At 45.2% G+C, this 14,492-nt stretch overlaps 1 protein-coding gene across 4 annotated transcripts in view; it reads right to left on the bottom strand.

Annotated features, from left to right (window-relative positions):
- Nucleotides 1-14,492, bottom strand: part of COG7 (component of oligomeric golgi complex 7) — a 57,144-nt gene that overhangs the window by 20,796 nt on the left and 21,856 nt on the right. For 3 of the 4 annotated variants that reach the window (XR_012647785.1, XR_012647786.1, XM_075011055.1), the window contains exons 14-17: nucleotides 14,002-14,085; nucleotides 11,799-11,913; nucleotides 9,712-9,855; nucleotides 8,882-9,005 (exon numbers count right to left, since the gene is read on the bottom strand). Coding sequence is in view for 2 of the 4 variants with exons in the window: in XM_075011055.1 (XP_074867156.1) it covers nucleotides 8,882-9,005; nucleotides 9,712-9,855; nucleotides 11,799-11,913; nucleotides 14,002-14,085 (467 nt within the window). In the remaining 2 variants the exon portion in view is untranslated. Of the gene's footprint in view, nucleotides 1-8,471; nucleotides 9,006-9,711; nucleotides 9,856-11,798; nucleotides 11,914-14,001; nucleotides 14,086-14,492 lie in introns of those variants that run through there. The other variant, XM_075011054.1, reaches the window with a different exon arrangement.

Below are 14,492 nucleotides of genomic sequence, written 5' to 3'. Positions count from 1 at the left end.
AAGTAAAAGGAATGGAACAACACGCTGACTTTGCTAGAGGTCCAGTTGTGACGAGCGAGGACAGAAACCAGATGGAAATGAGTTAAGGAGAGAACTGGAGTAGAGAAGACAGAGGCAAGGGGATGGTCCAAGGAGTCAGGAGGTTAACAGGAGAAGAAAGCTGCAGCAGTACTTAGAGATGAAGGGGTGACATTGGGAGGGTTTGCCTAAAATGGGTACATTAAAGAGCAATGTGTGACAGGCTGAGGGACAGAGCCACAAGTGTGGGATAAGGAAAGGGGAAGGCAGGAGAGAGAAAGGAGTGGAGGACAACAGATAGGAGAGATGTCCTGGAAGCACTCAGGTGGAAGAGCTGACACACCTCAGTGAGTGGTGAGGGCAAGGTTTGCTGGGCACGGGGGGTGGGAGGGTGAGCCTCAGCTGCACAATTTTTCTCCCAAACTTCAATAAGCTAGAAGAGGAGACGGAAAATGAGAAAGTGCAAAATGGAGAAGAGCTGGAAGCTCAGGAGTTACCTAGGGAGGCGGGAGGAGAGTTGTCTAGCAAAGAATAGAACCCATTCCTCCACATCTAGGCTTGCAAGAGACGAAACCCTGGTCGATCCCTGTATGTGCACATGCTAGAGCAGGGGTCTGCAACCTGAGGCTTGAGCCATATGTGGCCCTTTAAGGACTTTTTTTTTGTGACCCCCCAATGCTATAATTGCAAAGTAAAATAGGTTTAAGAGCCGAACAATGAAAAACTCATACCAAAACAGGAAATGATATGTGATCTCAAAACTCTGGATAAGCCCACCCTTTAATATGTGCAGTGCACTGTGGGAATATGATACTGTATCTGTGTTTTGATCATGTCGCTAATAAAGTCTAGATTTTGAAAAGGAAAAGGAAAAGGAAACTTCATTCCTGCTGTGAAGGGCAACATGCACTTTAAGAAACTGAAATTAAATGTGAAGTAAAATTGGCACAATTAAAGTAGATTCTGGAATGAAAGTCAGGAAGACAATGGTACAAACGTGAAGTGTGAGGAAACAGAATATGTAAAAAGTTTGTGAACATCCTTCAGTAAACATGTATTGGATTAGAAATCATTGTGTGCATGCCATTCTTGCAATATGGGTTACAAAAGTACAGTTTGACGTTATTTATTAACGACTGTCTCATACTCACATACACTGTGGCTCTTGAATTATTGACTTTTTTTTAATCAAACTCAAAAAAAAAAAGGGGGGGGGGCTTTTCTTGCTATTTTGCTTTGCCAATCCCTGTGCTAGAGGGAAGCAAACCAACGTAACCCCAGAAAAGAGAATGAACAGACCAGGAGGTCATTACTAGCAGCTCAAGGGCCTCAGAGGGAGTTTAGAACAAAAATTTGCACATCCCTGCTCTTGGGCAAACAAGGAACAAACAAGTTCAAAGCTCATCAGAGATTCTCCAGTGCTCCCAGCTGACAGCTTCTGTTTCAGCCGACAGGAAGCTGCAGCACAAGACAAATTCCATATACATGCACAATGCCCAATTCCAACTGTACAGTCAGAGAGAGCTGCTCAAGTTAGCTTACCCCTTATGCAGACATTGGCAGATCACAAAGGCCTAGGGCCATTTACAACATATAGGTTCATCAGCAAGTCTGTTTCAATGTCTTATCTGTTAGATGGGCCTGAAGCAAAGAATGAAGGGCCAATCTGCCTGAGGAGAGCTTGAGAGGGCAGGAGATCAGATCACTGAGATCTACAACACTAGAATTCCCTCCTCCTCCGTATATCCCAAAGCGTTTCAAGACTTGCTCCCCCTTCCAGAGCTGCAAGGGCATGCTGGGGTTTTGTTTCTGCTCAGTGACACTGCTGAATGTTGCCTTATTACATAAAGCTGATGGGGTGTTTGTGTTGAGGTGCAGAGATGGTCTGAGACAGGTGTAGAAATTATGTTATTAGTGCCTGCAGCACTGCTGACCCAGCGCACCCTTCACAGTACAGCTCACCATCAGAACTCCCATCTCCAATGGAAGGACACAGCACCCCATCCCTGCTGGAGGACGACAACAGTGATGCCACATAAAGCAGTAAAATGAAGCAGTTGGAAATACTGTGTAGAGACCAATATGCTTAAAAGCCACTTGACTCCTTTGTGTATATTCTGATTTCCTCACATCTTAAGAGGAGCTTATAGCTCTTCTGCACATCCCTTATGGACACTGAAAACTGCATGAAGAAACAGTGCAGGGAAACAGGCACATGACTGAAGATCAGGTCCTTCCTGGGCATGCACAGTTCAGTGGGAACTTCTAGGGTTGGCCAATGGCTTTGCATGGAGGCTTTGATCCCGAAGGCCTTTCAGTTCCCATCTACCCTTCATCAGGTAGCAGGATGACTCAAAGACCACAGCTTTAAAAAGTTCACTCCTAAGCAACCAGAGTAGCAGGCGAACAGAAGCCACTAAGAGGGGAGTTTTGTGAGGGAGTTTTCCAAGGGATGTGTGGGTGGCACAGAGACGATTAACATCTTTAAACTTAAAGGCAAAAGCACCCCCGATGAAAACAAAACAGCAAAGGAGCGAGTGGCAGGAGTGAAAAGAGAATGCAGGTAGAAGTCCGGCGACAGAGTGGGGGGGGGCTCACAGTTTATTGCATCCACTGCAACACGTATGATCACCTGCCTGTAGGATCGTGTGCGCGCGCACTCGGTGCAAGGAGCTCCTGGCCCACAGAGACTGTACAGGCTTTGGAGTCTAGAGTGGCTGACCTGGAGGAGATAAGGGAAACAGAGTGGTACGCAGAGGAGACTTTCTGGAGCCCTACAGAATGGTCCCACTTCCATCCAGACAGCCTCTGTGCTGTTGAGGAGGAGGAGGAGGAGGAATGTCTCAGGAGAGGAAAACACCCAACTGGAGCAGAGGGAAACGTCATAGCTGATGTTGATCCTTCTAGATGATGTTGTGGTTTCTGCTCACACAGAAGATTCCTCTCCTGAGGAGGGAACTCCAGTTATTAGGAAGAGACAGGTTAGTAATGAGGGATTTGATCATTAGAAACATAGATGGCTGGTTTGCAATGACAACAAGAACCAAATGATGTCTTGATGCCTGGCGCGAAGGTTGTGGATCTCTCAAGACTTGTGTGTAGTGCTGAGGAGCCGCCAGTGGTCATGGTACATGTAGGTACCAATGACATACAGGAGGAGAGAAGAAAGGTCCTGGAGACCTAATTTAGGTGGTCAGGTAAGAGACTGTAGTCCAGTACTTCCACGGTAGAATTCTCTAAAATGCTTTCAGTTTCATGCACAGGGGCAGCCAGACAAACAGAACTGCAGGGTCTCAATGAATGGATGAGATGATGGTGTAGATAGGTGTTAGGAACTGGGGAAACATCTAGGAAAGGGGAGCCTATGTAGGGTTGTTGGCCCTTAAAATGAACAAGGTCATGGAGTGGTTTTTAAACTAAGGGCTGGGGGAAAGGAAGCAGGTGTGGAGGAGCATGTGGTTCAGAGACTTTTCTTAGGATAAATTTAATTAGTGGAGATTCTCTGTGTCCTGCTAAGGAGAAAACAGATGATGATAAAATACAAGCAGGATCAGAGGAGAAAACAATTATAAAAAAAGCAGTCATGTGGCACTTTAAAGACTAGCAAAATAATTTACTAGGTGATGTGCTTTTGTAGGCAGTTCCACTTCCTCATACCTGGAGTTATGCCAGCATGTTTCCAGATCTGAAGAAGTGGGTCTTCCCCACAAAAGCTCATCACGTAATAAAGTTAGTCTTTAGAGTGCTAAATGACTGCTTTTTTGTTCTGTTAGGATACAGATTAACATGACTACCTCTCTGTTACAATTACATTATGTAGTGGCAGACAGACAAAAAATGACAAGCTTTTAAAGTGCCTATATACAAACACTACAAGTCTAAATAAGTTGGATGAACCAGAGTGCCTCATAGTAAATGAGGTTATTCATATAATAGGCATCACAGAAACTTGGTGGAGTGAAGATAATCAATTGGACCAACATACCAAAGTACAAAATGTATCAGAAGGACAGAAGAGGTTGCGCCAGACGAGGAGTGGCATCATGCGAAAGAAAGCTTGGAATCAAATGAAGTAAAATTCTTACATGAACCAAACTGTTCCATAACATCTCTAAGGATAGTAATTCCATATTCTAATAGCAACACAGCAGCAGGAATCTATTGCTGATCACCTGGCCAAAACGGTGATAGTGACTGTGAAAAGCTCAGAAAGATTAGAGGAGCTATTAAAATAAACTGTGATAATGGGGGATTTCAACTATCCCCACACTGACTGGGGGCACGTCAGATCAAGACGGGATGCAGAGACAGGTTCTTGAAATCTTAAAGGACTGTTTCTTGAGACTGATCACGCTGGAACCCCCCCAGAGGGGAGGTAATTCTTGATTTAGTCTTAAGTGGAACAGAGGATCTGGTTCAAGAGGTGACTATGGCTGGACTGCTTGTAAACAGTGACCATAACATAATTAATATGCTTAGGTTGCTGAGCTGTTTTCCCTGCCATAACACGTAGCATTTAATTACAGAAAGAGGGAGTACACAAAAATGAGGACGCTAGTTAAGACTGATACTAAAAGGTACAGTGCCCAAAGTGAAATCCCTGCCAGCTGCATTGAAACAGTTTAAAAACACCATTATAGAGGCTCAACTTAAATGTGCATATACTAAAAAAAAAAACCAGAGAAAGAGAACCAAAATCATGCCACCAAAGCTGAACAACAAAGTACAGAAAGCAAGGCCAAAAGGTATCCTTTAAGAAGTAATGTTAAATAGTATTTGGAAAAATAGAAAGGAACAAACTCTGATAAATGAAGTGTAAACATACAGTTAGGAAGGCCAAACAATGATTTGAAAGCCAGCTAGCCAAGGACTAAGAAATAGCAAAAAATTTTAAAATACACCAATAGTGGAAATCTTACTAAACATCCAGAGGGGCCATTGGATGATCAAGAGGCTAAAGGAGCATTCAAGAATGATAAGGCCCTTGTGGAGAAACTAAATGAATTCTTTGCATTGGTCTTCGCAGCTGAAGACATGAGGGAAATTTCCAAACCTGAGCCATTTGTTTTGGATTACAAATCGAAGGAAATGTCCCAGGTGGATGTATCCTTAGAGGATGTTTTGAATAAACTAAACAGTAATACATGACCAAGACCATATGGTAATTCATCCAAGAGTTTTGAGGAACTCAAATGTGAAATTGCAGAATTACTAACGTAATAGTAAGCTATTATTTAAATCATCTTCTGTACCAAAGTAGCGGTAGCTAAGGTGAGGTCAATTTATAAAAAGGACTCCAAAGGTCATTCTGGCAATTACAGGCCAGTCAGCTTGACTTCAGTACTGGGCAAACCTGCTGAAGCTATAGTAAACAAAAATCTGTCAGATACTTACACAAATATAATTTGTTGGGGAAGAGTCAACATAGTTTCTGTAAAAGGAAATCACGTTCTACCAATCTACTAGAATTCTTGAGGGGACAAGGTGGACCTAGTGGATACAGTGTACTTAGATTTCCAGAAAGCCTTTGACAATGTCCTTCACTAAAGGCTCTTAACCAAAGGAAGCTGTCATGGGATAAGAATGAAGGCCAATAATTGGTTAAAAAATAGAAAACAAAGGGAAGGATAAATAGCCAGTTTTCAGAATGGTGATAAATAGGGGTGTCCTCCAGGGATCTGTTCCAGGACCAGTCCTATTTAAAATATCATAAATGATCTGGAAAAAAAAGAGGTAAACAGCAAGGCAGCAAAATTTGCAGATGATACAAAACTATTCAATGTAGTTAAGACTCAAGCAGACTACAAAGAGCTACAAAAGGATCTCACAAAACTGGTGAGTAGGCAAAAAGATGACAGAAGAAATTTAATGTACATAAATGCCAAGTAATGCACACTGGGAAATACAATCCTAAATATACACATAGAAGGAGAAGATCAAAATTAGCTGTTGGCACTCGAGAGGGATCTTTGAGTCACTGTGGATAGTCCTCTGAAAATATCCACTCACTGTGCCGCAGCAGCAGTCAAAAAAAACAATCAGAATCTTAGCAATCAGTAAAAATGGGATAGAGAATAAGATATGTATACAGTCTGACCTCCTAAAATCGGCACTCTCTGGCCTGGCAACATCCCTTACCTGGCACAGGAGGGAGGGCAAGCAGAGCTAGCCTTTTGGCAGCCCCAGACATGGTGGGGACATCATGAGCAGCCAGGGACCAGGGGACATCAACATCAACCTCCCATGGTTCAGCAACATCCCTCATTTGGGACCACTGAGATCCCAAGGGTGCCGGACATGGGAGATGCAACCTGTTCTGAAAATGTTGCTTCTATATAAATCCTCGCTATGCCCACACCATGAATACTGTCTGCAGATGTGCTGACCCCATCCTAGGGATGTTAATGTTTACCAGGTTAACCAGTATGCCCCACTCTACATTGCAAGCCTGGCTAGAGCACCCTCCCCCCACAGCGCATCCAGGCCATTGAAGGCAGAGGCTGCTGTGGTCAAGCTGGAGTGCCTCCCCATCCCCAGCAGTAATAGGCTACTGGCAGGAACACTCCTGCCTGGCTGGAGCAATCTCTTCCCCACTCCTTGTTTAATTTACCAGAATTGGAAAAGGTTCAGAAAGAGAACACAACTGACCAGGGGTATGGAAAAGCTTCCATATGAGGAGAGATTAGTAAGACTGGAACTATTCATCTTGGAGGAGAGACTGGAGGGGGCATTGATAGAGGTCTGTAAAATGATGACTGGTATGGAGAAAATACATGAGTGTTATTCACTCCTTCTCATAACATGGAACTCATGGCCAGAGGATGTAAAGGCCAACACTATAACGGTTCCAAAAAACAAACTAGACAAGTTCAAGGATAGGCCCATCAGTAGCTACTGGCCAGGACTGGCAGGGATGGTGATAACTGCCTGTTTTGTTCATTCCCTCTGGGACACCTGCCATTGGCCACTGTAGGAAGACAGGAAACTGAGCTAGATGGACCTTTGGGCTGACCCAGTGTGGCCCTACTTAAGTTGTTAGTATGCGCTCGTCCTCATCTGCATGAATAATTCTGGCACATAAGCTCCAGAACACTGGAAAAGGAGATCTCTGCGAACAGGGTCCATGATGAACAGGTGCCCCTTTGGCAGAGTATGTCAGCAAATCCAGAGAGGAACAACAAGATCAGGAAAATGCCTCTGTTCTAGTGGGGGAAAAAATGACAAAATGCTGGAACAAAAAGTCAGTCAACCCTGTAGTGGCGAGGCTTCGTTTTTATTTGGTTGTTTGGGCTGTTACTGCACTGAATCTTAAGTACACATCAGATAAAGGGTACACTTTGCAATTCAGAAGAGGGAAGTTCATTGTTAAATAGATTATTCCACCAGCAACCAAGAGTCATAATCCTTTTCAGGTACAGCTTGTGCTTAGCATCAAGACACACCTGAATAGTTGTGTTGGTTTGCATTCCAGATTAGGACTCTTCTCTTGCCAAAAAAACTGGTTCAAGCAATGCTGCACATGAAGTATCAAATTCTTCAATGCCGTAAGAGTATTAAAAATAGGCAAAAAACAGAACCACAATGCTGGCATAAAGCAGTTCAGACTGACATTGTACTGGATTAGCTATTCCAGGGAAATTCGTCTAATACCAACATCCCCCAAGCCCCATCTTGGCCTTTTTAATACTTGGGGTTCATTCAAAAAAGGTTCCCCAGAAGTTGAGCCTGACAGAGTTCCCTCCAATGGCATTTGCATCAACTGTGATCCCACATAGCCAAAATCCCAACAGTGGGATAAATTTATATTTTCCTAATTAACTCCTGAGGGCTATATCCTGGGAAGTGTTTCTAGATTAGAGAAGCCTTTTTGCAAAAGACCCAAATACCACACTTTTGTCCATTTCACAAGAGAACTGCAAGACTGCTACATCCAATTCCTTGGAACTAACATAAGGTCTCCAGTTCAATCCTGGGCGGAAACAAGTCAGTGGGCTTTTGTAGCTTTTCTTGCATTCTCTTTGTTGGGGGAGGGATAGCTCAGTGGTTTGACCATTGGCCTGCTAAACCTATGGTTGTGAGCTCAATTCTTGAGGAGGCCATTTAGGGGGTCTGTGGCAAACAGATAAAAACAAACAAAAAAAAAAAACCAAATGTCAGGGATGGTGACAGGTCTGGCTGAGAAGGCAGGGGAATGGACCCAAAGACCTCTGAAGGTCCCTTCCAGTTCTGTGAGACAGGTATAACACAGTTTAAGAAGCAAGAAAACAATGATTTCCTGAGACACACCCTACTAAGCTGGTTTTGTTGTCAGGTCTTAGTTTGGTCCTGCTTTTTCTGCTAATTGGCCAGATGCTACCTTCATGAGACTGTGGATAATGAAAGACTTGAGCAATTGACATTGCCTGTGGGCAGCAGAGTCCTCATTTCAGTTGACCCACACTGCACATACCCTGTAATTTCAGTCAGCATTTATTAGACTCCACTACAAAAGCCAGTCATCTCATTGTCACGCAGCATGAACACTCCAGCGAGCATCAGAACACTTGTCACAAGACAGTTTTAACTAGTCAAGGTCATCCAGATGGCCAGAGGGAAATGTGGTCATTAAGACATTTTTCTTTTCCATTTCATAGTTCCAAACACCGGAAGAGCTTGCTCAACATTTCCAAAGGAAGACATGTTAAATGAGATACAAATAAATTAATATTTTCCCCAAACACATTCCTTCCTCCTAGGAAAGTTTACTGGAGAAAAAAATTTAATTTAGGAAATGTAGCCTTTAGATAACAGCTCTCTGTGATGATTTTCTAGAGCTTGGATTTAACAGTCCAGACCTCTCATGGTAGCAATGCTGGTTGCTAACCTGCGGGGCACACTTTTGGCTGTTTGCCTGTAGTCTTCTGGTTTGGTCTTCAACAGAGTTACAATGTTCTGTAGTGTCTTCGAAGGCTGAAGGCCAAGGGCATCCATCACATTTATCAGATAATCTACAAATTGAAGGACAAAATGTTTTAGACAACGGTTACTATGCCAAACAGACCTCAAAAGACAGCCATGCGATAATGGAGCCTTCATGGCAGTTCTGCTGCAGAGCTCTGCAGACTAATACACAGGACCCGACAAGTGGCTAGAATCTCGTTACATGTCTATCTTATATTCTGGATCTTCAGTTACTGCTTTAGAGGACTGAGGAACATGCTATTACATTTCAGTAACTGCAGAGACTAACAGGAAAGGATTCAATCACTCCCATGGACTAAAACGTACTCTCCCCACCCCACTGCACCTCCTGGAAAGACCAGCTTCTCCGAGTGTCCCAGAGACAAGTTTTGCCAAAACACAGTTGTCAGGTTCTAACTCTGACCACCTGATTTATTTCTACTGCTTTACTAACTGACATTTCACTCAATGGCACACATCATTAGTGCTTCACAGACAGCAGATCAATAGCGGGGACCATTGGGCTTTGAGAACGAGCCATTAACCTGCCATCTCAGTTCCATACTCAGCTGCAGCTTCATCAAGATACTGAGTGGCTCCATTGCAAGCCCTCAGGTCCCCGAGAGCCCATAAGGAAATGACAACAAACAGCACTTTGCAGGAGGTTACTGGCATGCTGCAGGACTGGGGTCAAGGGAGTACGGGATCCTAGGTGGAAGTGGCTCACTAGCTGGATGTATGCTCTCTGCTCACCAACGTCCGTGGCAAGCTGCTTTGTTGAGTGAAGGCTGAGCTCTGGAATCTGCAGGATAACTTCACAGTAGGTTTGCATTGTAGCTCTGGCAATGGAACCTAGCCAGTAGTCAGCCATGTTGTCCAGCTCAGGTAACTCGTCACCTGAACAGAAAGTTCTCATTAGCCATCAGAACCCCCTGCTTGTCTGCACTTGCTCCGTCAGTCACTGGGGATAGATTTCATGCTAGCTGTTAAAAGGAGTGAGCTTCATCTGCAAAACTTTACTGGCACCTAGAAAGTGGTACTCAGACTGGTCCATGGAGAAGAGGGTGATGACTGGTGCTAGCTCTTTTCCTGGTTTTCAGCTGCTTTCTTACTATAAAAAGCAGCTAAATGCACAGCCATCTTTCTCCCTGTCACTCGTCCTGAGTCATTTCCACTGGGTGTGAGGCAGTCAAGCAGAGCACTGGGCTAGGTTCTGCCACACTTCTTCTCTAATTCAGACATGGTCTACCCCAGGAGGAGCTTGAGAAGCCATCCATTAAGTAAAAAAAGTCCCCGCAGAACACATGCACCCAACATGTCCTCTGCTCACTGCCATACATGCAGCATTTTGGAAGCCAAAGAAACCTTTTTAAACATGAAAATAATATGACAAAATCATTAACATCAACAGTGAAACCACAACTCATATTCTTGGCAAGCTGCAGGAGGAAACGGTAAAAACAAAATTATCAGATGAGATTGATCTGATGGGGGAAGAGTCAACACTTTTTGTAAAGGGAAATCAGGCAGCAGGTTTGAAAAACCAAACCTAGGGAAGTTCTTCTTACACAACACACAGTTAACCTGTGGAGGTCAGTGCCAGGAGATGTGAATGGTTCAAAAAGAAGAGCTGTAAGAGGATGGCCAATACTGCAGTAAATGGAGAGCTTCCCTGAAAACAACACTCACCATCACACTCAGGGCAGGGCCCACCTGCTTCAGCCAGTCACATGCCAGCAGCGTATGACTGTGTGGACACACATAAGCCAGGGGAGCACAGTAGAAGGGAGAAGAGCAGAGGATTTGATCGGATGCCAGAAGCTTATTTAACAGTCAGTCCCAGAGCAGGGTTATGGCTAAGAGGGATGGTCTCTGACAGACTGGTGTTATTCACAAGAGTGTCAACCAAAGAGGTGAATATGTTTAAGTATGACCCTCCCTCAAATAATGCTTACATTTATGATCTTGCTTAGCACTCACCTGAGCAGCTCAGGGCACTTTTCTCCACTGAGGAAGGAGCAGAGTTGTTCCCATTTTACATATGCACTGACTGAAACAGTCAGATGTGAAGCTACTTGCTCAGGGTGCACAATGAGTTAGTAGCTGAGCTAGGAATGGAACACAGATCTCCTGCTTCTCCCAGTACCATCTCTCCACATTTGTGCCCTCTTCAGAGCAGCTTCCCTCAATACAGACAGACATCAGCGCAGCTTGACTTACAGCTTCCCGTTTTAGTGACGGTACTGAAGTTTTCCTCATTAACTAGGGTCTCATTCTGAGTATGAGTGAGGGACAATTGGAAGGCACTACACTATTTCCTACATATTTGAAAGTTTGTGCATCTGTCTGTGAGTCCATTTGTTCAAGAATTTCTCCTTAATGTTAAGAAGCAGGACCACCAAATTTGCTACACTGCATAGTCTTCTCAAAACGTAAAGCAAAGTCAGGGTTGGTTGTGCCAGGACAACAGGATGTGTGTGGAATGCAATTGTTTCTTATCAAATGGAAAGGAAGCGGTTTGATAGGAGAGACACTTACATGACCAAAGGAGCAGCAGCTGCCTGGACCATGTGGCCCCTGCTGCCCTTGGCTGGGCCCAGGGAGCAGCTGCTCGTGAGCATGCTGGGCATTTCCTGTTGCCCTGGGGAGAAGCCAACCACCTCTGCTACGGGCCCTCCCCACAAGTCTCAACCCCCTGCCCTGAGCCCTTCCTAATCCCGCAAGCCCTGACTCCTGCACCTCCCACCCCTCAAATGACCTCACCCCCAAAACACATCTCTCTGCAATCCTAAAAAGACACGCTTCCCCCCAGACTTCCCAGTGAACTGATCTAGCCCTACCTTGCTCTGGTGGATATGGCAGTTTTCCAGCATGTAATGCAAGCTCCAAGGCAGAATCCTCCTGAGTAACAAATGGCTCGAGGTGGAGTGGGAGAGACATGATATACTGTCCAATCTAAGATAAAAAAATGAATGACAGGAAGAGTGACACTGAGTTATTCAGAGGTGTGCCCTACGGCACTTGGCTGAATGAGACGCCAAGGAGAGAGGAACCCCCACCTATGCGGGTCTGAACCCTGACTATGGCAGCAACTCTCCCGTGTACACCACACCCAGAAATGAAATCCAGCTCTGGCCGATTGTTAATTCCCATGATACAAACAACATTTCATTTTTGAAGAGGTCAAGGCTCAGTTACAGGAGCAACCTGTACAGCTGTGTTGGCTTCCTGGATCCCCACAGAACTACTGGTGATTCATTTTCTAGTTGGGACTTGAACAGCTGCTCTGATTGAAATCAAGAAACTGGAACCTTAGGACCAGGCTACACAACAATACATTTTACAAACACTGGACTTCCCAGAATACCACCAATGCTGCATCCCCAGACAGTGCACGGCCCTTCTCCTGTGTGTACCAATTGTGCCTGTATGCCTTGGACCGGCTGCTCAGGGAAGGGGTACAGCTCTGAGCACTCTGCATCACCCACTGGAGAGCTGACAGTTTCATTAACACCCATGTCGCTGAGTTCATATTGTTCTCTTTTACAAGGAAAGCCCAGTTAGGTGATTTGAGTTGTAAATGGCCCTTGCAGCGTTTTGGCCATGCAGCAGCTTGGTTCGGGGGCCACCCCAGGCGAGTCTCACTCTGTTTCACTTCACAGCTCACACTCCCCTCCCAATTACAGGGTAAGGAGTGGCTTTGGGGAGGAAGTTCTAGAAAACAGATTTTCTACATCTGAACAAGTCCCAGAAGCCCCCTCCCTGCACGCAGAAAGGCTCAAACTCCTTTTGAGTCTTTACAAAACATGACCCTAATTAACATCATGATGTGCTTGATTTAAACTTGCATTCAACTGCTGCCAAGCTTGTCCAGCACTCTCACCATCCCACCATGGCCTCTCTCAGGCAAGTCACCTCAGCAGCTCTGTTACAAGAATTTGGCGGCTGGGTGTCCCATATCCCACCCCGCTTTTTTTTTTTTTTCCCCTTCAGTGCAACACTCTCCATGAACTCTGTGTTGTAACAGAAACCTCCCAAGTGGCTGAAGTCAGAAATACGTGGGGGAACTACCCCCAAGCTCAGCGGGCTACCAGCTCTTGGCACCCACTTACAATACGGCAAGGCAAATTTCAGAATGGCAACACCAAAAAAAGGACACGCCCGCCTCCTCTGACTGTAGGTCGAGGCGTAACCCTCAGCATGTATTCCTTGTGTATGCAGATGAGAACAGTGCTGCCCTGGGCACAACTCAGTGAAGAGCAGACATCCAGTCTGTCAGGTCACGCTGGGGTCAAGTGAGCAACCTGCAGCCAGTAGGTCTGCACAAACCGAGTCTCAAACTCATCTCTGCTCATCAACACAGGCTTTGGAATCACTGCCCAGTGCCACTGAGGGGTGATAAAGAGAAGCAGCAATGGGAACAGGGTAGAAGAAATCCTCATGCCTTGGCTACTGAGCAGCACTCAGAGCCAGCAGGGCCAACCAGCGAGACAGCCCCTTGCCCTCTTGGCACCTCAGCACCAGAATATGATCTCTACAGCAGAAAGGGAGACTGGAGAGGCCACAGGTACAGACGGAAGAAGAGATCCTGTTCTTTGCAAGGCAATCACCACACAAAGTCCTTCCAGTAGACAGTAAGGACTCCAGTGCTTGTGTTTTGGGAATTACTCTACTCTCTCAGTTAGTCTCTCCAAGAGCTGCATGGCCGGAGAGTGCTGAGACATGCCACTTTTCCATAGCTACAACTAGCAAGGGGAGTGGTGCAGAGGAAGGCAGCAGCATAACCCACTTCAGTATTGCAGCTAACAAATCAGGTAACATTACTCAAGAGAGAAGCCATTTTTCAGCACCTTTCACATGAGATTCCTTTCCAGCAACTGCCTAAAAGCCTCAGAATAGTGTACAGAACTACTACTCGGGATCTGGACTAACAAAACAGCAATTCCTGTTCTCATTCAATGAGCAAAAAATACTCCAACAGCCAAATTACAACGTCCCCGGCTATTTGGCCATTTCCTAGATATGATTTCCATGAGCTCTTACATTGCTGATGTACTCAAGAGGAGTCAGACTGAAGTTTGGCAGGTCGTCTGTTAGCATCTCCCCGATGCCACCTGAGCTCCAGCCCTAGCAAGGAGTAAAGCAGAGAACCAGTCAAAGCTCTCTTCAACCAGTATGAGTAGGCGCCCCAAAGGAAGGGAGTGGTAAGCACATGGTAACAGGGATTGTGACTGCCAGGGGGCTACTAAAGAAACCAAGAACTGACTGTGGAGAGACCTCCATCTCTAAAAGCTCCCCACAGACCCTTGTACGTAGGTCAAAATTAATTATTTTCACAGAAGCGCCTGACTGCTGAAAACACAAATCCCAGCAGATGATGCAGTGGGGTGGGTTTCTTAGGGCTCTTCATTGATGCAACAGCACAGTTCAAAGAAGGAAGTTTGGAAAAAAAGAGAAATCCCCCAGGAATGAGTGGGTCTGAGACACAGGTGATAAGAACTTACTAGCAGTGCTCCTGCTAATGATTCATGTCC

This window comes from Carettochelys insculpta, chromosome 16, assembly GCF_033958435.1.
Source record: "Carettochelys insculpta isolate YL-2023 chromosome 16, ASM3395843v1, whole genome shotgun sequence".
Lineage (NCBI taxonomy): Eukaryota > Metazoa > Chordata > Testudines > Carettochelyidae > Carettochelys > Carettochelys insculpta.
Note: the sequence above shows the minus strand (reverse complement) of the source record. Positions and strands in the feature narration are given on the sequence as shown.